At 41.7% G+C, this 23,068-nt stretch overlaps 2 protein-coding genes across 6 annotated transcripts in view; one reads left to right on the forward strand and one right to left on the reverse strand.

Annotated features, from left to right (window-relative positions):
• Positions 1 to 3,013, forward strand: part of SIGLEC15 (sialic acid binding Ig like lectin 15) — a 35,616-nt gene extending 32,603 nt beyond the window's left edge. The window contains exon 5 of the transcript XR_006195269.1: positions 2,118 to 3,013. The gene's annotated coding sequence lies outside the window, so the exon portion shown is untranslated. The remainder of the gene's footprint in view (positions 1 to 2,117) is intronic.
• EPG5 (ectopic P-granules autophagy protein 5 homolog) overlaps positions 1 to 23,068 on the reverse strand; it is a 117,697-nt gene that overhangs the window by 14,253 nt on the left and 80,376 nt on the right. For 4 of the 5 annotated variants that reach the window (XM_042910592.1, XM_042910591.1, XM_042910589.1 and 1 more), the window contains 10 exons: positions 20,613 to 20,807; positions 19,399 to 19,612; positions 16,286 to 16,434; positions 15,519 to 15,720; positions 14,880 to 14,952; positions 12,743 to 12,846; positions 7,782 to 7,957; positions 4,688 to 4,873; positions 3,983 to 4,192; positions 3,127 to 3,271 (listed from right to left, as the gene is read on the reverse strand). In XM_042910592.1, the coding sequence (XP_042766526.1) occupies positions 3,127 to 3,271; positions 3,983 to 4,192; positions 4,688 to 4,873; positions 7,782 to 7,957; positions 12,743 to 12,846; positions 14,880 to 14,952; positions 15,519 to 15,720; positions 16,286 to 16,434; positions 19,399 to 19,612; positions 20,613 to 20,807 (1,654 nt within the window). The remainder of the gene's footprint in view (positions 1 to 3,126; positions 3,272 to 3,982; positions 4,193 to 4,687; positions 4,874 to 7,781; positions 7,958 to 12,742; positions 12,847 to 14,879; positions 14,953 to 15,518; positions 15,721 to 16,285; positions 16,435 to 19,398; positions 19,613 to 20,612; positions 20,808 to 23,068) is intronic. The other variant, XM_042910590.1, reaches the window with a different exon arrangement.

Genomic DNA, 23,068 nt, shown 5'->3' on the forward strand with positions numbered 1-23,068 from the left:
ATTTAAAAGTTTGCTTCTTAATTCCAGCACGCGATTATATTTTGCTACTGATTCCTAAGTTCACTGCACTGTGGTTAAAATGTGTGTGGTCTGTTCCACACCAGTCCTTTGGGATTGGTGGAAACTGACTTTCTACTGAACAAGTGATGAGGTTCCTTACCCGTGCCGGGCAAGATTGACACCACATGAGTTCTGCGTTTACAGGGCACATCTCCTCCACATGGGCACTACAGCCAGCTGGGCCATCAGACTTCCTAGAGCCTTACTGATTTTCCTTCCTTAATTAATTACTGTCAGAAGTGTGGCCACATCTCTTACTGTGAATGACTTTCACATTTCTCTTCCTAATTCTGGCAATTTTCACTTCAGGTATTTGTAGTCGCTACTGTGTTATTAGGTACAAATACATTTATCATTATAGTATCTTCCTGGTATATGAAAACTTTTATCAATTTCCAATGACTCTATCTCTATTAACGCTTTTTATTTATTTATTTTTCTGTCATGCAACTTCAAGGCAGGAAAACACCCTAGAGATCATCTGGGTGCTCTGTAACGCTCTGGCTCTGTAATGCTTTCTGCCATATAGTCCTATCTATCTGTCTAATATGAAAGCTATGCCAGCTTTCTATTTTAGTAACTGCCCGCTATGACTGCCTTCTAGAAAGCTTTGTATAGCCTATGCTTTGTATGTACTTTTTATAAACAGCTTAGAGCTGGATGTTGTGCATTATTAATCCAGTCTGACAAACTCTGTCTTTTAAACAGTCCATTAACATTTATGGACGTAAACTCTACCACCTCGTTTTGGTTATTTTTCTCACCTTCTCCAAGCTTCTTTTCTTGCCTTCTTTGGACTAAATGCATTTTGGCCATTCCTTTTTATCTCCTTCCACTAACTTGGCAATTATACATTTTATTTCTATTCTTTTAGCGAACATCTGAGAAATGTCAACATTCACATTTCATCAAGGTATAAATTTAATCAATTTGTTGACCCTTTCGAACAATACTAAAACTTTAGAATGCTTTTAACTCAACCTCCTTCCTCACTTCTATATACTCGTGGTCATATAGTTTAATTTTAGCTTTTGCTTTTTAAGCCCCTAAATGCATGCTGACTGTAGCTTTACACAGGCAGTTTATGTTCATATTAACCACATTTTACCACTTTGTCTGCTTACTTTTCCTTCTTGCAATCCAATCCTTTTTATTCGTGATGACTCTTCTACCTAAAGAACATGCTTCAAGACTGCCTTTAGTGATGTCTTTGGGACACTCTCCATTGTCAGTGAAAATATCTTTATTTTATCCTTACCCTTGAAGACTGTATCTCTAAGGTGACAGTTCCAGGTCACGGTCATTTTCTCGGAGCACACTCGAGTTGCTCCACTGTCTTAGCTTCCTTTGTTGCTACTGAGAAATCGGCGGTCAGTGCAAATGTTGTTCCTTTGAACGTGTCCACCCATCTGTCCTTCCTTCCTTCATGTGAAAGTTGTTTCCTTTGTCCCTGGTACCTCTGCAGTGTCACCACCGTGTGTACAGATGTCAATTTCTCTCCAACCTTCTTGAGATTTGATGCGTTTACTGAATCCGAAGAGTGTTCCGTTCATCAGCCCTGGAAAATTCTCAGCCCTGCTATCTCTCCAGCTCCTTACTGCCTCCCCCCAGTTCTGTCCTCTTCTCTTGGAATTTTGACTGGGTGACTGGATATGTGGTAAATCTTCTCGGCCTATCCGCCATGCCCTCTAACCTTACTTCCACATTCTTTCTCTGTCTGTTCTGCATTCTGGACATTGTCTTCATATTCGTTTTCCGGCTTACTAATTTTCTCTTCAGATGAGTTGAGCCTACCAAGTTTTTATCACAATTTTTATATTTTCATTTCTAGAATATCTGATTCTCTCTCAAAGCTGTATATTTCTATAATTTCTTGCTCCTTACTGACATTTTCAAATCTTTTATTTCATCAAATAGATTAAAAATACTAGTTTACTGTGCTAATTAATTATTCCAGTGTCTTAAGTCTTTATATGTGTGAGTCTACTGTCATTTTCTGCTGACTTGCTTGTGGGGCCTTGTTTCCTTATGTGTTTTATGACTTTTTTTTCCACTAGGATTTCATATTCCTTGGAACTCTGAGGCCAGAGTTGAAGACAGGTTTCTGCAAAGTGGCTCTGTGGTTGCTTTGTACCAGGCATCTAACGGCACTGCCAACCCAGAACAAATTGAACTCAATTTCCACATACAGGAATTTTTCTCTTGACAGTCTAGGTAGCGGGAATTTGTGCTTCAAATTCAAAGATGTGCTTCAACTTATACTTACTAATTTTCAAAAAGACGTAGCTCTTTGCCCACCACACAGACATGTCCCCCAACACCCAGGTCAAACATACCACTGTCTTTGCCCTCCTCTCCCAGGGGCAGGTTAAGCTCTAGCTACCTTTGTCCTGAAGATACCATCCTGTGGGTGATGCACAGGAGCTCCTTTTAGGATCCCATTACTAGCAGGCCCCAGGCTTTAGTGTCTCCACCCAGTCTAAGAAGGTTCCACAAAAGCCTTCATGGGGGAAGCCAGCCTCGGCACTCCAATTACCTTTGCAGGTTCCTCCTCCACTTAGGTCCTGACTTCTAAGATTTTCCATGATAAGTTTCATTTTTGGTTTCATAAAAACATTTTCTCCAGCATTCTTAGTTGTTTTCAGCAGAAGCAGTCAGGATACCCAGTCCACCAAACTGCTGGGAGCACAAGTTCTCTGCACATGATTTCTTCACGTGTCTATAGGTGATTCTGGAGTGCCCACCAGGGAAGAGCCAAAGCATCTTGGAATGCTGCTCATGGGCCGTCTCTGGCTCCCCCCACTCATTAAATCCAGTCGTCTAGCTTAGCCCTCAGTCCAGTTAACCTCACACCAGCATCCGACAGTGTGAACCCCTCCTCAAGTTCTTAGCACTCGTGCCTCCCCAGTGCTGAAATGACAGTGTCCCTGGAAGCCAGTCCTCTCTTTGCGCATCACTTCTCCGGGAACACGACTGAAAGCGTCCTGCCCGCCTCCCGGACCTCACGAGGCCTCACACGCCTCAGGGATTCACCGACTGAATACATGACTGCCCGTGGCCACTTACCAGGTGGGTTAAAGGCGATGATATCATCTAAGAGCTTAGACATCTCCTTTTCTAGGGCTGCTAAGGTGATTTTTCCATTTTGTTCCAGGGAGCTGAGGAATTGAACCATCTGATGAGTGAAGGCTCGGCATTTTGGAACCGCATCCTGACAGAAAAAGGAGCGTTCATATGAATCCATGCAAGCAGTGTTAAGTGCCGGGGAGCATGCCGCGGCTCTGACTGCTTTGGTAGCGGGTAGAGAGAACAGAGCAGGAGACCACACAAAGACAGGCGTGTGTCGAAGGACCGACCCTGTGTCTAGGGATACGCGCACATCTGTCACTAGAACACACATCCTCCCGAATTCCAGAACACTCTTCCTTTTTCACTACGTTAATAAAAACATTAACGCTATACTAATTACTTGCCAGAAACTTTTCCAAACACTTTTATGTTCATTACCTAATTTAATTCTCACAACAACACTTTACGGGCAAGTATTACTAGTTCCAATTCAGATGAGAACACCAACGTCACAACGGCAGGGGGCTGGGGACCGGAGTTGGTCAGACCTCAAACTCGTGCTCATAACTTCCCTGCCATTCTGCTGCCAAGGACATCCAGATCCCTAAACCAACAGCTGCCACCCCCAACCTTTTTCACCTCTCGTTAGCCCATGATACTGCCGTAAGTGAAGGTTGACCAAGAGAGATAATTAAAACTAAAAACTCTAGGAGTACAAAATAAGTGCACCATGACATACATCCTCTACCTTTTTTAACTGAGCCATCACGAGGCTTGAGCCTGTCCTCAGTAGCACTTACACTACTATAACCCCGAAGAACACTCTGCCTTTTAAAGCACCCACTCGACTTACGAGATGTTTCTGGCCGTCAGTAGGAACAGAAAGGCCTGCAGACACTCTCAGGAGCTTCATGATTAATTCAGCAGAAGGTTCCTTTGCCAGGATGACGGATGGCTGGTAATGGCTGCTGAAATAACCTAGCACACTCTGGTATGACACGACGTCTACAAGATGCCATGAAAGTGAGCTTGTTTGTCCAAGGAGATTCAGCAGAGGTGAATCCTGAAAATAAAACACACACTCCTTTAGTTTTGGAGTTCCCCATTTCCCAGAAATATGTCTCCAGTCTATGGAGTGACCACTAAGAGGGCCCATGACCAGTATGGAACAGGTAAGATGTCAAAGAAGTATCTACTCAAGTAGAAGTGCTAGTGAAAGTAATAACCAAAGTCTTGGCAAAAACACTTTAAGATTTGTAAGTATTCAGAACCCAATTTTTCAAAGGAACTCTTGGATCTAGTCATAGAACTAGCAATTAATGAGATGTAAGATAAAATTGATTTTTATATTCTAACTCCATGTGCCTCCCTTCATGATCCAGAATTCGATTAGGAACGATCCCAGAAAATCAGGCACTAGTTGAAGGCACATCCCAAATGCCAAGCAGATATCACACCGACAGAGGTGTTAGGGAAACCAGTGAAAAACTCCAACTTCATAGAAAGGGAGGATCTCAGAAGCCTTGCCAAGTCTTCATCTCAGGCTCTCCAAACTTACTGCTTGGTCTACCAGCTGATCTTCCTTTGCCAATAAAATCATCATGAAAAGGAGGCAGACAATCATGCTCCGCGTCTCTGGGTGAGGACTGGGGCTCCAGGCGTCAGAGAGCACACTGACCCAGTTGACTTCGCACAGGACAGACCCCAAAAATAAGAAGCAGCTCTTAGGGCTTCCTCGTTCCACCTAAAGGTAAATGAATTCAAATCAATGTTTTGCTTTAAGCTACCTTGAAGATGCGTATAAATCAGTGTTTACTAAATTGTATTTTAGAAAATAACTTTTTTCCCAGATTATAAAAATCATCTATAAATCCTTCCCCCAGAGATTTAGACTTAACGTTTGTCATATTTTTTCTTCCATGCTCAGTGAATGTGTACATTTTTCACCTTATTTAGAGTTCATTATTTATTCCACGAATTCTTTTTTTCTTTGTTATTTTTTTTTAGAGAGGGAGGGAGGGAGAGGGAGAGAGTGCATGAGCAGGGGACAAAAGGAGAGGGAGAGAGAGAGGGAGAGGGAGAGGGAGAGGGAGAGAGAGAGAGAGAGAGGGAGAGAGAGAGAGAGAGAGAGAGAGAGAGAGAGAGAGAATCTTAAGCAGGTTACTCACTCAGCACAGAGCCTGACACAGGGCTCAATCCCATGACCCTGGGATCATGACCTGAGCCAAAATCAAGAGTCAGATGCTCAACCTACTGAACCACCCAGGTGCCTCTATTCCACTAATTCTTAATAGGAGAGGAGTGACCTTCCCTAGCTCTAACCAGACTGCCACGGTCAGTCACCAAAGCTCAGGGGAGTCTATTACAGCCCTCAGATGTGCTAGGACAGGTCAAAGACTGAGATCTACTAGCCAGTGGTTCCTAAAGCTGATCATACATCAGAACCACCCCCCCTACTAAAGACCCACTAAAAAACAGACTGTGGGACCCTGCTGCCAAATTTTATATTTCCTAAATCTAGGGTGGCAGCAGGAATTTGGATTTTTAGTAAGTTTCCCGGTGGTACAGACACTACTGGTCCTAGGACTCTACTTTGAGACCTACTATAACAGTGTACATAATTTTTATACTGCCTTTTTAGTGTAATGTTATGTTATAAAAATATCTCCACAACATTAGTCTTTGTGATTTTTGATGACTTCATAATGTTAAATCCTATTTAAAATACATTAGGGATTGGTAGGAGGGGTGGTAGATATATTTTAAAGTATATAATCAATGTCAGAGTTCTATCTTATTAGCCCATTTCAACAGTCTGTTTACATTTTTTTTTAATGTTTATTTATTTTTGAGAGAGAGAGAGACAGAGCACGAGCAGGGGAGAGGCAGAGAGAGAGGGAGACACAGAATCTGAAGTAGGCTTCACGCTCTGAGCTATTAGCACAGAGCCCGACGCGGGGCCTGAACTCATGAACCGCGAGGTCATGACCTGAGTCGAAGTCAGACGCTCAATCGACTGAGCAACCAGGCGCCCCTCAACAGTCTGTTTAAAATAAAATGTGGCTGGCTATAAATTTTTCTGTTTAAAATGAAGGTTAAAAAGCTCTACTCCATTTATAAAATCACAATCAATGGACCTTGGTAATGATTCATGCCCTCCCATGACTACCATCATTGTATCATACTAACTACTTATTCTTTTCCCTTTTAGAAAATGATTCTTCATCCTCCTGATAACCTCTAACCTCACTCTAAACCCTTCAAAAACATCCCTTCTAAGGCCAGCAAGACACATAGAACTGAAAAGCTTCCAGCTTCTGGGCAGGTCGGGGTCATCTATCATTAGACTAAAATTCCTAGAGGCACAGAGTCTAGAGCATCCCTTCAGAGACTGTTCTAGTTTAATCTGTCACACAGCTGAGGCTGCCCTCTTACTTAAAGCTGTATTACAGCTCTTTAAATAAACATTTTCTTCCATGTTCATAACAGTGACAAATACATACTTAGGACCTGTCTCATATACTAAACCTAGCTACAAAATCATTCCTAACCTTTTATCTCTGAGACAACTGTCCTCAGCTTTCCCTGGAGCTCAGCCACAGACAAGTGGCTGACAAGAACATCCTGGGTGAGTCTCCGTGTGCAGCACAGAAGGACTGCAGTACATTTCGCTACTGCCGCGAACCACTGTGGCCCCGCAGTAATTAAAGCACTTAGGGTGTCCCAGTAATCAATTGACATTAAGTTAAGAGTGAACACAAATGAGCTAATGACTATGAATAAATAAATGGAAATGACTGTAAAAAGCTAAGAAGACCAGATTATAACAGGTTTTTAAAAATAGCAACATAAGAGGGGTGCCTGGGTGGCTCAGTCAGTTAAGCGTCCGACTCTCGATTTCGGCTCAGGTCGTGATCTCATGGTCATGAATGAGATTGAGCCCCACATCAGGCTCCTCGCTGGGCGTGGAGTCCACTGAAGATTCTCTCTCCCTCTCCCCTTCCCTGCGCTCTCTCTCTCTCTCTCTCTCAAACAAAAAAAGAAAACTATAAACTTAAGAACAACAACACTGCCTGGCTGGTAAGTAACACCACTGTGGTGTTTTTCACAACTACTGCTTCTACTGCTAAAACTCACACACACAGATTAGCATTTTTTCCAGGTCATTTCAGGTCTTTATACGATTACGATGCATCATTGGCCGTTACAACGCACTTCTATCTCCTACAACATTATTCCCTTATGTAACTGCTTAAAGAAACTAATGGTTTGAGTACCAATTACATTTTGCTTTAATAGAACATTTAACAGTATGAAAGTCTGGTGATGCTATCCTAGAAAAATATGCAAACCCAGAAACAGCAAGATTGAGCATGACGAAGTCATTAAACTATGTACTCATCGAACAATATTACTAAAATCTAGGGGGTGACAGCCATGTGACAGACAAAATCTTTCTCTGGGTTTAAAAATGGTCCTAGAAGTGTTTTCCAATCACCCGCTCACACAGTGAAACGATTTCCATGGGAAGTCACATGCTCCACACAAGCACCACACAGGCACACAGAAAGCCCACACCGCAACTGTGGCTAAAAACCATTGAACAGGCTGCTGCCCAGAAGCCGGGCTGTGCCACAGGGAGTGAGGCTTACTTTGAAGAAGGCCTCCATGAGCATCTGGTCAGGGTGCAGGTCCCTCCACGGGAGCTTCTGGTAGGCACTATGGAAAGCGTACAGAATGAACTCCGGCATTCTGGGTGCTGTGCATGCTTCACAGTAATGCAGCAGGTGCAACCTGAGGGCTCCATCATCACCTGGCGACAGCTTATCTGAAATTGAAATGGAAAACACAGCTGAAGACATTCGGGGTTATCTTTAAAAATAAACAAATTAATACAAAACAGAAATTTGAACTGAAAGTCTAAGACCTAAGGTTCTCTATATTTACTCACTTTCAAAGATTTTCTTGTGCCAGGAAAAAAAAAAACTGATGGCAAATTACTAACAAAGATTGGTATGTAATTACTCACTTGGGTAACTGGAATAAGTAGCTGGGATGTGGGAGAAAGCAGGGGCGATCAGTGTTTCTTTAAAACTTCTAACTATTTGGCTTTTTAACACAAATATACTTGCATAACCCCAACCACTTCCAGGTACCCCTTTAGTCTGCTGCCCTCGGCATATACGCGGCCACTGGCCTTAGCACTTACTCTTTTGGCACCCTGGAGGAATCTAATACCCCTCAAGAAGAAATGTGCCACATGACTAAAACTTAACCCTTGGTGCGGTAAAACTAGATTATTGCTGTCACTCAGCCAAGTCAGTCTAAAATGACACTCCTGTGTTATCACTCAGTATTATCATCACCAGTATCAATTACTACAGTGCCCTCAAGAGTTCATGGCAATGTAACCGGCATTTTGTCTAAAACAAAACTTTTCAGACTTTCTGGTTTTACGAAAAGGAATGAATGGAGTCAAAGAAGAGGGAGCCACGCACAACAAGAACAGAAACCTGACGATGTTTCTTAATAGCGGCTTTTGAAAAATGACAAATAAGCATCAGCCCACGGTACCAATCAATTTATCATTTCTAACATGCCTGTGCCCTTGGTTCGCATCCTTACTTTATTCTGCATCATGAAACACTAACATGTTTTTAACCTTTTAAGACAAGGTAAGAGTAGCATTTGTTCAAATGTGAATAAAAATAGTTTTGTTTAAATAAGTACGGATATGTAGGTACAAGATGTCTAAAAGGTAATCTCTTAGGACAAGACTGAGTTTCTAGTTCCAGCCCAGATACACCTAAGTTCTGTGAGCTCAGATAAATTCATTTTGCTTTTTGAGTCTTCATTTTCTCACAAATAAAAGGAGAGAGCTGGATCAGAAGACCTCACTAAAAGGCTATAACAAAATACTTCTTCCTGCTTTGCATAGTGCTGTTTCCTCTCCTTGAACTCAGCTACCAATTCCTGATGTTAGCTGTGTACCCTCCTGTACCCAAGCTACTTTCTTACTTTATATACACAGGCAAGAGCCTAAGAGAGTACTTGTCCCTTATACTAAGAAACCAAATATATACAGCCTTTGTGATTATAATTTAATGCTCAAATCTTTTTGATGATGGTAAGAAGAAGCCAGAAGTCTATCTTTCCAAAGAAACAAAAACAAAAAAGTGAGTACTATTAGGATTTCATGCGTTACTCATTGAACACATACTTATCAAATAGACACTGAACCTACGGCACTGCCCGAGTCTTGTGGGGATAAAAAGAACGTTTCTGTGCCTAGAGCTTACATCTTACAGTTGAGTCAGAAAAAAAAATTTTTTAAGAGATCAGGCATATATATAAAAGATCAATAAAAAATACTGGATGGATACATCTAGGCAACGGAATGTTGTTCAGCATTGAAAGGAAATGAGCCATCAGGCCATGAAAAGACTTGGAGAAATCTTAAATGCATGATAGTAAGTGAAAGAAGCCAATATGAAATGCTATATAATGTATGATTCCAATTATTTGGCATTATAGAAAAACTAAAACTACGGAGAAAGAAAAAAAAAATTCTCCCCAAGAATTAGTGGGGGGGGGGCGTAGGCAGAACTGTAATGGTGGGTATGTGTCATCATACATTTCTCAAAATCAACAACGTACAACATCAAGAGCGAACCCTAACATACACCATGACTTTGGGTGATAATGATGTGTCAGTGTAGGCTCATCAACTGTAACAAATGTACCACTCTGGTGGGGGGTGTTGATAGTGGGGGAGGCTATCCAGGGCGGAGGGGGGGGGATATGGGAACTTGCTGTACTTTCTGCTCAATTTTGCTGTGAACCTAAATCTTTCTATACATGTGCACATTTTTTTAAGGACTGGATGACATATTAAGTCTGCGACTAAGTGCCACACAGACACATGGCGGCCACAGAGGCCACGGCAGCCACAGAGGTACACTAGTCAGAAACGGCACGTGCCAATCGGGCCGTAGCACCTTCAGGACTCACTGCAGTGCCTGAGTGGAGCCAACAGCTGAGCACAGAGCTGGCCACTTCTGCCCACCGGGGGAACACTCCGTGAGGAATCCTGGCCCGGCACTCGCTGCTGGGCTGGCCAGCCCTTTCTCGGAGCTGTGCCTGGGCAGAGGCACTGCTCTTCCTTCCCATCGCCTTTCACAAGTGTTACACCTGCACGGGCCCTGAAGGCATTCTTCGCCCACTGCCGCTCCTCTCCCTCTTATCTTCCCAGGGACCACCCCAAAAAGATTCCAAGTAGCATTCTACCCCACCACGGTGTCTGCTCCTGAAGGACTGAAACTATGAAGATGTACTATGAAGATTCAAAGGCAGAAGAGAAACACGTGTGTACAAAAACATGTGCAGAAGAATATAAAGGACCCGAGGCTTCGTCCAGTAGTGGAGTCAGCATGAGCAAGTACAGTGAGGGGAGGGCCAAGGACATCGGCGGAACAGTGTGTCAAGCAGTATGGCTGGAGTGGAAGGTTTCCATAAGGAAGCCATTGCACAATGCTGAAGCGCACTGGGCCAGATACATCTGAATGTTGGGCTAAAACATGACACTTAAAAGTTTGGAAATATGAATATGATAGGACATAAATACTGTTTTCAGGAAATAATTAATCTATTCAATAGGCAGGAACAGAAACTAGAATGAGAAAAAAAGGAGGCAACCGCAAGAATCTGGGTGGAGTGGAACAAATGTCCTTATAAACCTCCTAATATAAAACATTTGGATACAGTAGGTAAAATAAAACATCTTTGGTTTTTTTTTGTTTTTTTTTTTTTTTTAATTTTTTTTTAACGTTTATTTATTTTTGAGACAGAGAGACAGAGCATGAACAGGGGAGGAGCAGACAGAGAGGGAGACACAGAATCTGAAACAGGCTCCAGGCTCTGAGCTGTCAGCACAGAGCCCGACGCGGGGCTCGAACTCACGGACCGTGAGATCATGACCTGAGCCGAAGTCAGACACTTAACCGACCAAGCCACCCAGGCGCCCCAAATAAAACATCTTTGAAAATGCATAGCGAGGTACACTCAGCGGAAGACAACTAGGCCAAATGTGGGTGGCCAGAAGCAAAGAGAGCCCAGGAAACGCAAGTCCTGAACAGACACCAAAGCCTCAGCTGCATGCCGAGGGGTCTGCTTCTGCAGGGCTCTAATAGCATGAGGGGTCTCCCAAGGCCTGTGCCCTCACTGAGAGGGCAGATCCGGGGAAGAAAGGAACCTTTTCTCTACCTTCACCTGGACTTGGAGCGGAGGAAGCGGGGGGAGCTGTTCGTGGTAACTGGGCACACCTACAAGCGAGTCTGGGGTCTGACTGCTTATACCTGTGTAGTGAGAGAAACCGCAGGCTGAGGAATCATAGTTCCAGATGGAACAAATGAGGATCTTTTCTGGAAGACACACCCTCATCCTGGTCTTCATGGAATTTCTACAGAGAAAATGTCTCTAAATATGGGCTAACAATACGAAATTTAAAAATATACACAGAGAGGTGCCTGGGTGGCTCAGTTGGTTAAGCATCTGACTCTTGATTTTGGCTCAGGTTGTGATCTCACAGTTTGTGAGTTCAAGCCCCGTGTCACCCTCCACACTGACAACACAGAGCCTGCTTGGGATTCTCTCTCTCTCTCTGCCCTTCCTGCGCACTCTTTCAAAATAAACAAACAAACAAACAAAAAGATACAAAAGGAGGGGCACCTGGGTGGCTTAGTCGGTTAAGCATCCAACCCTTGATATCTACTGGCTCAGGTCATGATCTCACAGTTCTGAGATCGAGCCCTAAGTGAGGCTTTGATCTAAGCATGGAGCCTCTTGGGATTCTCTCTCGCCTCCTTTCTCTCTCTTTGCTTCTCTGCCCTTCCCCCACTTGTGTGTGCACACGCACACTTCCTCTCTCTCAAAATAAGTGAACATTTTTTTAAAATACACAAGGAAACAAGCCTCTAAGTATGAGAATCTAAAGGAACATCCAACTGTAGCATAAGCCAGGTGTCCCCAGCAGGGACTTCAGATAATTACTACCGCACACAGGTCATAAAGCAAAGTATGTTTAAACATTTCAAAGAAATAACAATTAGAATTTTAAACAAAAAAAGAAATCAGATGCTATCAAAAAGAAACAGGGTAGATTTGAAAAACAAATACAACTTCTAGATACTGAAATAAGAAACTCAAAGCTTTTTGTTGTTGTTGTTAAGCAGGTTAGACAGGACTGGGGAGACTGAGTAAACTGGAAGAGAGACCTCAAGCCTTTGCCCAAAATGAAGCACAGAAAGAAAACATGAAAAAGGAGTTAGAGGCACAGAAGATAGAACGAGGTTCAACATGAGGGCCAGAGAGTATCTGAAGAGAACGGCTGCCTATTTGCCATGGCTGGCGAAGCTCGGAGCTGCCTTACAAACAACGTATGATGTTACAAACTTCACGCTAACCAGTTGTATCAGTGACCGTCTTTGGTCAAAGATGACTGCCCCCCGACTAAAATAAAATTAAATAAAGTAGGGAGAGCAGAGGCCAAAGATTAACCGAATGACTTAGGGAAAAAGTGACAGCCAACCAGAGACATAACGTAACCTCTTCCTACCTTTAAAACTCTCATGCAATGAATCAACACAGTCAGTGAACAGCTGCACGATGCTCGAGGCCACCACAGCATCACTCTCCAGCCAGGGGTAATGTCGTTGGCTGCTTCAAATAAAAGAAGCACACACTTAGAAATGAAAGCACCATGACTAAATTATTCTAGGCCCCAGAGTCTAGGGACCGCCTATGTCCTAGAGAACACTGTATTACGTAGCCCAAATACACACTTAGACCATTCTAACAGCTGGAAATTCCGGGAGGCTCATAATATCCGCCATACAATTTAGTTTTTCTTCTCAACGTTTATTCCAATGCAATTAAGTCAGAGATGTGTTACCTACATAAATTAACACCTTTTTATACCTAATTTACACCCTGTGTATCTTGGTTACATTTCAAATGTCTTAGGTATATGCTGCTAAGTGGCTTCAACAGTTTTCTCTACCCAAAACATGAAAAAAAGAAAAAAAAAATCCACATAACAAAAAAGATGACCAAAAAGGGACAGGAAATAACCAAAGAAAAAAACTCTTTACATGATCATTTTAGTTTCTGAACTGGGTTCAGAAAGTTCAATATCAAAATAAATCCCATTAATTCTTCCTAGAAATAAACAGCAGTCTGCATTACTGCCAGCAGTCTTAGAATCTGTGCAAAATCCTGAAGCTTGTAGATTAAGGATAGTTCTCTAGCAAAAGAAAAGATCCAGAACCTTTTCTATTTTCCTCAATGAGCCCCTGGAGCAGCACAGGTTAATACAAAGATCTGACATGGAAGTCAGAGCCTTGAGCTCTGTTCTCAGTTCTGCCCTCACTGGCTGTGGAACTGGAGTAAGCCATTCCTGTTCTCTGAGTCTTGGGAACAGATCAGTATTTGTGAAGGTACCTTAAATACTGAGATATCTAGCACTGGCGTAATGTTAACAAGCTCCCGACAAGTTCATGTAGCTTTGTCTGTATGCCTTTCAGGGAAAAGACTCATAAGGCAGCTACCTGCATGTGAGCAGTTCTACACCTCTCATTTGAATGCTCACAACACCATGTTTTCACTTAATTGCAGAGCTCACGTTAATTCCCACCCAGTAATTCGGAAGCCAACTTACTTCCAAAAAATAACTGAGGTACTGGATAAAACCAAGTTACTCTCATATTTTATAGTATCGTATTATCAAATTCAAATTCAAGAGAAAAATTTTTCCAAAATTAAGGACCAAAATTTATTCAATGTCTTTATTGTGGAAAAAAAGGAAATGAGTGTCCAGTTTTGCTTCGAAGTTAGTATTAAGATAATAACTCTGATCGACCAGACTAGCAATTCCACTAACAGAAAATGTCTTAAGTTCCCTTCATAAGGAAGCATTTTCTATGGAGAGAATGCAAACTGGTGCAGCCACTCTGGAAAACAGTATGGAGGTTCCTCAAAAAATAAAAAATAGAACTACCTTACAACCCAACAATTGCACTACTCTGTATTTATCCAAGGGATACAGGTGTGCTATTTCGAAGGGGCACATTCACCCCAATGTTTATAGCAGCACTATCAACAATAGCCAAAGTATGGAAAGAGCCCAAATGTCCATCCATGGATGAATGGATAAAGAAGAGGCAGTATATAAATACAATGGAGTATTCCTCGGCAATCAAAAAGAATGAAGCCTTGCCATTTGCAACTACATGGGTGGACCTGGAGGGTATTATGCTAAGTGAAATTAAAGACAAAAATCATATGACTTCACTCATATGAGGATGTTAAGATACAGAACACATGAACATAAGGAAAGGGAAGCAAAAATAATTAAAAAAAAAAAAACAGGGAGGGGGACAAAGCATAAGAAACTCATAAACATGGAGAACAAACAGAGAGTTACTGGAGGGGATGTGGGAGGGGGGATGGGCTAAATGGGTAAGGGGCATTAAGGAATCTACTCCTGAAATCACTGTTGCACTATATGCTAACTTGGATGTAAATTAAAAAAAAATAAATAAAAATTAAAAAAACAATAAGGAAGCATTTTCTAAATTTAAATACGGCCCTACATAAAAATTCAAATCCATGAATGCATCCCTTATACCAAAATCCCCTCAGAACTTTAAGTCTATAAATTTCAAAGGAATTTGAATATCTGAAAAACAATTTACCTTTCATTGTCCTCTAAAACCAAGATCCATGGCTTAAAGAGCTGGATGATTACTGAATGTAGGGATCTCAGCACTAAAACAAAGCAAAATTTTTAGAGACAAGAAACAAGCTCATCCTTTGTCAATTATCATTGGTAACACTAAAAATCTACTTCTTCTCATCTATATACTCACAAACCTATGTTGATATGCAAACAACATGTTTCTTATAACTAAGTGTGTCTGTTTGTGTTTTCATTTGCTGCAATGGAATTTCTTGAAGAATTTTTATTACAACACAGGATCATGGATAATTTTTTACTGCGTATTTTTTAACGATAAAAGCTTAAATATTCAGAACCCTTTCCTGAGCAAGATAAAGAACAGGAAGAAAGAGTTAGAGATTGAAACCCATCTCCTTGCACCCTGCTCTATGAAGGAGGGGCAGAGACAAGCTGAAGCAGGCACCCCTGTGCGGGGGAACAGAGGTATGACACATAGATGGGTTCACACCTACACTGCATATTTCCTGTTTCTTCTTCTTGACACTCAGATATTTAATTTTATTGCTAAGATTTAAATCTCTCCATGTGTCTATTCAAGTCTCCTCTGATGGAAGGTCAGAACACCCCACTCTTTGTTGCACTAAAGGCATGTTACCTGCTTTGCTGCTGGCAGATGGGTCTTGAGCCAAGCAGGCCATTTCTGAGTCAAGCAGCCTTTTAACAAGATAGCCCAAGAGTGTCTTCATATCAGCCATGTAAGGACTCCATTTTGAGAATAAACCAAAGCTTTTAAAGTCCAATGTGGATAAGCGAAGCTTGTAAAAAAAATTTGAGAGCCACTGTATCGTCTCCATTACCTGGAAGAGAATGACTGGTCAAAGAATCCTCACCCAATGTCTACTTTCAGCAGCTACTACAGAGGACTGTGACAGAGGGCTCACACTTTGTAACACAGTTGCAAAGGTGTTTGCATATGAAAAGTAAATCAGCAGATTTCAAACTCTTTTTCTAAAGCAGAGGAACCATTCTGTCCAGTACATTCTCACATGGACCCATAGCACATAAAATTGACGAAATGAGGAGCCCAGTCCCATGGGACACTGCATGAAAATCTGACCAAAGGTGCCAGGGGTGTAAGCTTAAGAATCGGATGAGTTAAGGTGGTGAGGGGAGGTTTAACGGGGTGGCCTGGGCTGCTCCTAAATGGATGGGCAAGAATCAGACTCTGAGGTGTGAGAGAAAGGCATAGGGGGCATGGGAGGAAGCAAGAGACAAAGGAAAACACAGGGCTCTTAAAGATAATCCATAAGAGTGCAGCTTTTTAGATATAAATTTTGAATGTGTCCCAACTGTTTAAAAAATAGGGAAGGAAACAGAAAAGAAATGCAGAGACATAAACTTCAGACACCAAAAGCTACACACCTGCTTATCGGACAAGAGAACATCTGGAGAGCTTTGAAGCACTGAGCTCTCGGCAGAAGCTGCCCCCTGCTGGCAGTTTGGGGCACAGCAGCCCAGGGCTCTCAGAGTGGCTTTCCAACACTCCGGGCTCAGCAGCTGCTCCGCGGAGCCTTGTGGGGCGGGAAGAGGACAGCAAGTTAGCATCTTTCACAAACTAACTTTTTCAACTTGAATCAAAGAACACGTGTACTTTACAAAGGAACGAAATTTTGGGGCACCTGGGGTGGCTCAGTTGGTTAAGCATCTCACAGCTGATGAGTTCAAGCCCCGCGTCAGGCTCTATGCTGACAGCTCAGAGCCTGGAGCCTGCTTCGGGTTCTGTGTGTCCCTCTCTCTCTGCCTTCCCCTGCTCACACTCTGTCTGTCTCTCTCAAAAATAAAATAAAAACATTAACGGGGCGCCTGGGTGGCTCAGTCAGTTGAGCGTCCGACTTCAGCTAGGTCATGATCTCGCGGTTTGTGAGTTCGAGCCCCACGTCGGGCTCTGCGCTGACAGCTCGGAGCCTGGAGCCTGCTTCAGATTCTGTGTCTCCTCCTCTCTCTGCCCCTCCCATGCTCGTGCTCTATCTCTCTCTGTCTCTCAATAATAAATAAACGTTAAGAAAAAAAAAAATTTTTAATAAATAATATAAAATAAAATAAAAACATTAAAAAAATTAAAATTAAAAACAAACCCAAAGGAATGAAAATTAAATAAAAATCCAAAACAAATTCATACAGATCTATGGTGAAGACGCCGCAGTAATGAGAACCTATTAAAAGAACTGTCCACCCGGACACTTGACTTTCCCTCTTGACTTTCCTGGTTCCTAGTGACTCTCCTGGGAGTGAGCACAGCCGGAGTCATCAGGGCTGGAATCCAGTGTTGGGAGTGGGGAATCCTGCCTACCAGCCCCTACCTGGGGAATGGTAAAAGTGCCACTCTCCTGGAGAAAAAATGAAATATGGCCTTTTGTAGCAACATGGATGGAACTGGAGAGTGTGATGCTAAGTGAAATAAGCCATACAGAGAAAGACAGATACCATATGGTTTCACTCTTATGTGGATCCTGAGAAACATAACAGAAACCCATGGGGGAGGGGAAGGAAAAAAAAAAAAAAAAGAGGTTAGAATGGGAGAGAGCCAAAGCATAAGAGACTGTTAAAAACTGAGAACAAACTGAGGGTTGATGGGGGGTGGGAGGGAGGGCAGGGTGGGTGATGGGTATTGAGGAGGGCACCTTTTGGGATGAGCACTGGGTGTTGTATGGAAACCAATTTGACAGTAAATTTCATATATTAAAAAAAAAAATGTAAATGTAAATAAAGTGAGTAACATTTGGAAAAAAAAAAAAAAAAAAAAAGTGCCACTCTCCTGGATGAAGCTGTGAGAGAAACAGCAGTAACAGGACAAGGGAGACTGGACTGCAGAATGGAACCTCAGAGTCTAGGCTCTCTCCTCGTACTTACTCCTGAAACTCCACTCCCTCAACAGGCAAAACCTAAAGCAACACAGACACAGCATGCAAAATAGACACTACGGACAGCACTGTGCTCCTGGTAAGTCTCACACCCAGAGGCCAGGACTCAGACCTCCTCAGGCCCTTCCCACCCAGAGATGGCATGAGGATCACGAGGGACAACCAAGGCTGGTATATCTGAGGGGAGAGATGATGAGGCAGCTGCAATATGGTGAGCGAGAGATGTCTAGGGAACAGTGAAGGGTCTGTGGTGAATGGCTACTGTGGTCTGGCTCCTGGGGCAGAGCTTTGGAATCAAGTTACAGGTGTGGGAGTCAGGCACACCTAGAAGAGGGTAGTGAAGCCAGGGAAAACAACGGGCATGCCCACGAAGAAGGAAAATCATAGAAAAGCAAAGGATAGAGCCCCGAGAACAGCAACACCCTCCCCAGGGAGGAAAGGGAAACCAGGAGGCTAGAAGTCATAGAATCTGACAGGGGTGGTACTGTAATTCCTAGGCTTTTAACTGAATTACTCTTCCTGGGAAGTATAAATTTCCTGTTAAATGCAAGTCAATGGTTGCCTGAACACACCGTTTACAATTCCTTAAAAAGGTTTCGGGGAAAAAACCCACAATGTATACTTGATCAAATTTTGAAAATTTAGAACAAAAATTAGTTATGCATAATGGATCAAAATCATACAAATACCTCTCCTGCAACCATTCTCCACCCACCCTGCAACTGGCCTCCACAGGAAACAATGAAAGCTTGAAAACGAGACCACACATTTCAGTATTTCTTCAGATAGTCCAATATATAAAATCATTAACCTATTCATTAAATGGTTTCTATGAAGTAACACAAAGATTTGGCATGAAGCAAATCTTAGTTTTCCATTACACCTATAAACTATCTGAAGTTTGCACAAAAAAAGTAAATACTATCTCATTTAATAAAATTCAGTAAAATTCCTGCCTAATGAAATTCCCAAAATAAAAACGCTAACAACCTTTACTCCTCTTGTAATCTCCAATACTCCAGTGAAAAATGCAGGGCGGTGGGGAGATGGGAGAGTGGGGCTGTGGAAAACTGAACACATCTCAGTCCCTTGGCGAATATAAACACAGTCTGCCATTATATATAGGTAAAATTTACTCGCAAACAAACATGAGTCAAAGAATTAAGGGGGAGGGGAACCAAAATGTATCCACTATTTGGACCTACAGAGAAACCGACTGGCACCTTAAACATATTGCAAAGAAGCAACTTCCTTCTCTCACCAAATCTGCAGTCAACAGAGGAAGCAGGCGCATGTCTACCCCAGCCCAGTTCAGGACGGTTGCAAAGTCAAGGGAAAGAGGTGGGTGCACGACTGTGGACCCCAACGCCACATACTAAGTGCTGCCTTATTGAATCAGGACCCATCCAAACGTTTAGGACAATCACTAAAGACAATCACTGCCCTCTTCTACAAACAGCTTTCGGTTTGTCAAGCACTTTAGGTAAAAATTAGCAATTCTAAACTCCTGCGTACTTGTCTTATTTTTACATTTTTAGATGACATCCATAGAATGGTAAATGTCACATCAAATATTCGCTGCAATCTAATCAGTCACAATTAAAAGCCACTTACTTTGCATCAGCAGCCTGAGAATGTCACTGTACTGGTCAGGAAACTGGTAGAGAAGAAGGTAAGTCCAGTGCTTACAGAAAAGATTAAAAGGCATCAAAATATCTTCATCTGGTTCAAGGCCCCAGGCAGTAAGTGCCAAGTGAATGGACTCCAGAAGCCTGGTACGATCAGACAGAGGAGGTTTAGTGGCGTTTAACCATTGCTTAAGATCGAACTAAAAAGAAAAAAGAAACAAGAAGCAGTTTTACTGACACGGGGAAATTAGCTGAAGTAGAGAAAATGATGTGCAAATTTAAAGTCAAAGACCACTGAGCATTCGGCTTTTTACAAAAACTGAAACTAGAATTTATAATCAAGTACTGAGCGGAGGTCAATAATTAACAGGCACCCAGAAGCCTCCATCTCTGCGCTCTGGGCCACAGGGACAAAGCTTTCTCGGTTCCGTGTGCTTTTTTGTATAGTAAACTTTTGGTTAAGTTTTCCCTCCTAGGCAAGAATCCACACTCTGCCAAAAAAAAGAGCAGCCACTTAGGCGACTGTCTCCATCTAAAAGAGCCATGTTTCTGTGTCTATGGCAGTTACCTATCTCAGTTAATAAAAATTCAGGGTGTTGTTATCTATCACCTTCCAGAATTCCCAACTATAAAGCCTGTTCTCCCCCGTTACAGACTGAAAGCAGTCTCTAGGCCCTAAAGAAAAATGCCTAGGTTTTATGATTTATGGATGTCAGAGAAATACAATTGAAGGCAAAATCACTAAGGCTCTGTAATTCTCAAGTGGCAAAGTAAATTCATTGCCTAGGTCTCAGTTAATATTCTACTCAGAATGAGGACAAAGGCAATTTGTTTATATCTGGCTTATTCCAAATATGAGAGACTTTGATATATTACAACTCATTTATCAAACACATTTTCGGCATAAATTCAGGATATAGTCAAAAGAAGGATGCACTAAATTACTATTATGAATATTTCAAAGCTGTACTGTTTCTAAAGAGGGCTCGGGAGCAAAGTCCTTTCTCTACTATGAGGAATAAGACTGCCCTACACGACACAACCACTGCCCCCACACGGAAAGGCTGCTTGAAGACGATACAAAATGCGGAAAGGGTCTACCTGGAAACAGAACTCCAGGGGGCCTTTCATTTCTACAGAGCAGAAACGACACTAGATCCCACGTTTCAGTGATGGCATCAGCACGGAATCACATCTCACCTTGGTCAGCAGCATGAAAATCATATCACTGTTGTCCTCACTTAGAAACTTCACCACTTTCCCATAGAGCTGAATGAACTCCGCAGGTGCAGCATTGGGAGTGAAGAAAGGGGACAGGAGAGAGCACAACCTTCTATTCTTCAGAATAGTCTCAAGTACTTTTCTGCATTCTGACTTAGTGCCACTGATAAACACCTTGAGAGAATCAGAAAGGGAAAATGTCACCAAATTCTCCCCTCCCCAACTTTTATTTATACAACCAAGTTTTAAGGGCTAGTGTGTAAGGCAAACAGAACGTTTTCTAAATGAAAATGTGGAACAATAAAAAAAAATCTAAAATCATCACAGATAAACCTAACACTTCTAATGGAAGTGATATTAAAAATTCTGGATGATCCATTAATTTGATTTGGACAAGTCATAGAGAATTTTTAAAAGATTAAAATATTGGGATAATCTGAATCCAGAAATTTGCAAGGTGCCTACCATGATTACTGAGTATCAGCATTTTTTTTTTTTTTAATGTTTATTTTTGACAGAGAGATACAAAGCACGAGCAGGGGAGGGCAGAGAAAGACGAAGACACAGAATCTAAAGCAGGCTCCAGGCTCTGAGCTGTCCGCACAAAGCCTGACATGGGGCTTGAACTCTTGAACCATGAGATCATGACCTGAGCCAAAGTCAGATGATCAACCTACTGAGCCACCCAGGCGCCCCCACTAAGTATCAACATTTTGTCAAGAAAACAAAACCTCTAGGTTATAGATATTATTGAGATGTGCTTTCAATACTTTTAAAAAGCTAACTTTAACAACTGATATATAATCAAGATCACTAATGTTTCAAGTACTGGATGTAAGTGAGTATTTAAATAATCTCAGGGCCAGGAAAGCTCCGATAAGCTGGACCACAGGCAGAAAGAAATACTAAGAGGACTGAGAGATTTGAATATACAAAAATTGTACCTTCTATAAGGCAAGAAGTATGATAAAATAAAAGGAAAATGACAAAGTAGAAAAATCAATTTAGAACATATTCCAGATACCAGGTTAATAGTCTGAGGAGCTCTTTCAAAGCAATCAAAAAATAAGAAATTCTGCAACAGAAAATGTGCAAAGGTCAATAACTAGCAAATCACAAAAAATAATTAAATGGCCAATAAACATATGAAAAAGTCATGCAAGTTAACAAATACTTGAAGAAATCCAACTTAAAATAATAACAAGGTACACTTCCCCTTTTAGATTAGCAAGACTTTAAAAGAATCATCATTCTTAACACTGGTTATGGTATGGAGAGCAATAAATTCAAACCCTGCTATGGTAGTGGGAACAGGGCACTGTAACAATATACATCAAATGTTAGTCCCTTTGACATAGCAACCATACTTCTAGGAAATTATCCTGGAAAAAATAGTCCAAGTTCACAGAGATGTGGAAGAACATTTATCTCAGGCTTATTGTAGCAAAACAAACAAACTACCTAAATATCCATCCAGGGCCCTGGGCTCCATACATTACAATATATCTGTACCATGGAACAGTATGTATTAAAGACCATGATATCAGTCTATATTTATAAACACAGAATAATGTCTAGAAGTTGTGTTTGAATGAAAAACACGAGGTTACAAAATAGCACTTGCCCATTTCTGAGGAAGTTTATCTATTTAGCTGTATATAGGAATGATACATCATTTCTACATACACACACACACACACACACACACACACACATAACACACTAATAAACATACATACACAAGATAAACTATAATAAAATGTTTAGCTCTGTAACCAGTGTCTATCTCCAGGAGGTTAGAATTGAGAAATGTTTCTTCTTTACACTTTTTATATTGTCTGCATTGCTTATCATAAGCATACATCAATTTTAAAATCAAGGGAAAAAAACTACTTAAAAATCTATTTTATTTTCTGCTCTATATTGTCCCCTTATAAGTATCTAATAACTAAGGACTCATTCCATTGAATTTGGGTAAGAGTATATGGTTAGTGTTTACATATTTTCCATCAAGTGGCTTTCCTTTCCTTTATGACATATTTCACAAATGTGCATGGATACATTGCTCTTGCCTTGTTAAATATCTGTATTTTTAATAGTAAGTCAAATCAAGAAATGGGGACTGAGAATAGCAACTGGGAGACAGCAGTGGAGAGGTGGAGCGAACATGGACTGAGACAGACGACGTGGGATACAGGCTCAGCTCCAGCACTGACCAGCTATATTCTTTAGGCAAGTTATTTCATTTTTTAGAGACCTGTTTTCTCATCTTTAAACTGTTTTTAATGTTTATTTTTGAGAGAGAGAGACAGCGTGAGTGGAAGAGGGGCAGAGAGAGAGAGGGACACACAGAATCTGAAGCAGGCTCCAGGCTCTGAGCCGTCAACACAGAGCCCAACGCGGGGCTCGAACCCATGAACTGTGAGATCGTGATC

The sequence above is a fragment of the Panthera leo genome, chromosome D3 (assembly GCF_018350215.1).
Source record: "Panthera leo isolate Ple1 chromosome D3, P.leo_Ple1_pat1.1, whole genome shotgun sequence".
In the NCBI taxonomy this organism is placed as follows: domain Eukaryota; kingdom Metazoa; phylum Chordata; class Mammalia; order Carnivora; family Felidae; genus Panthera; species Panthera leo.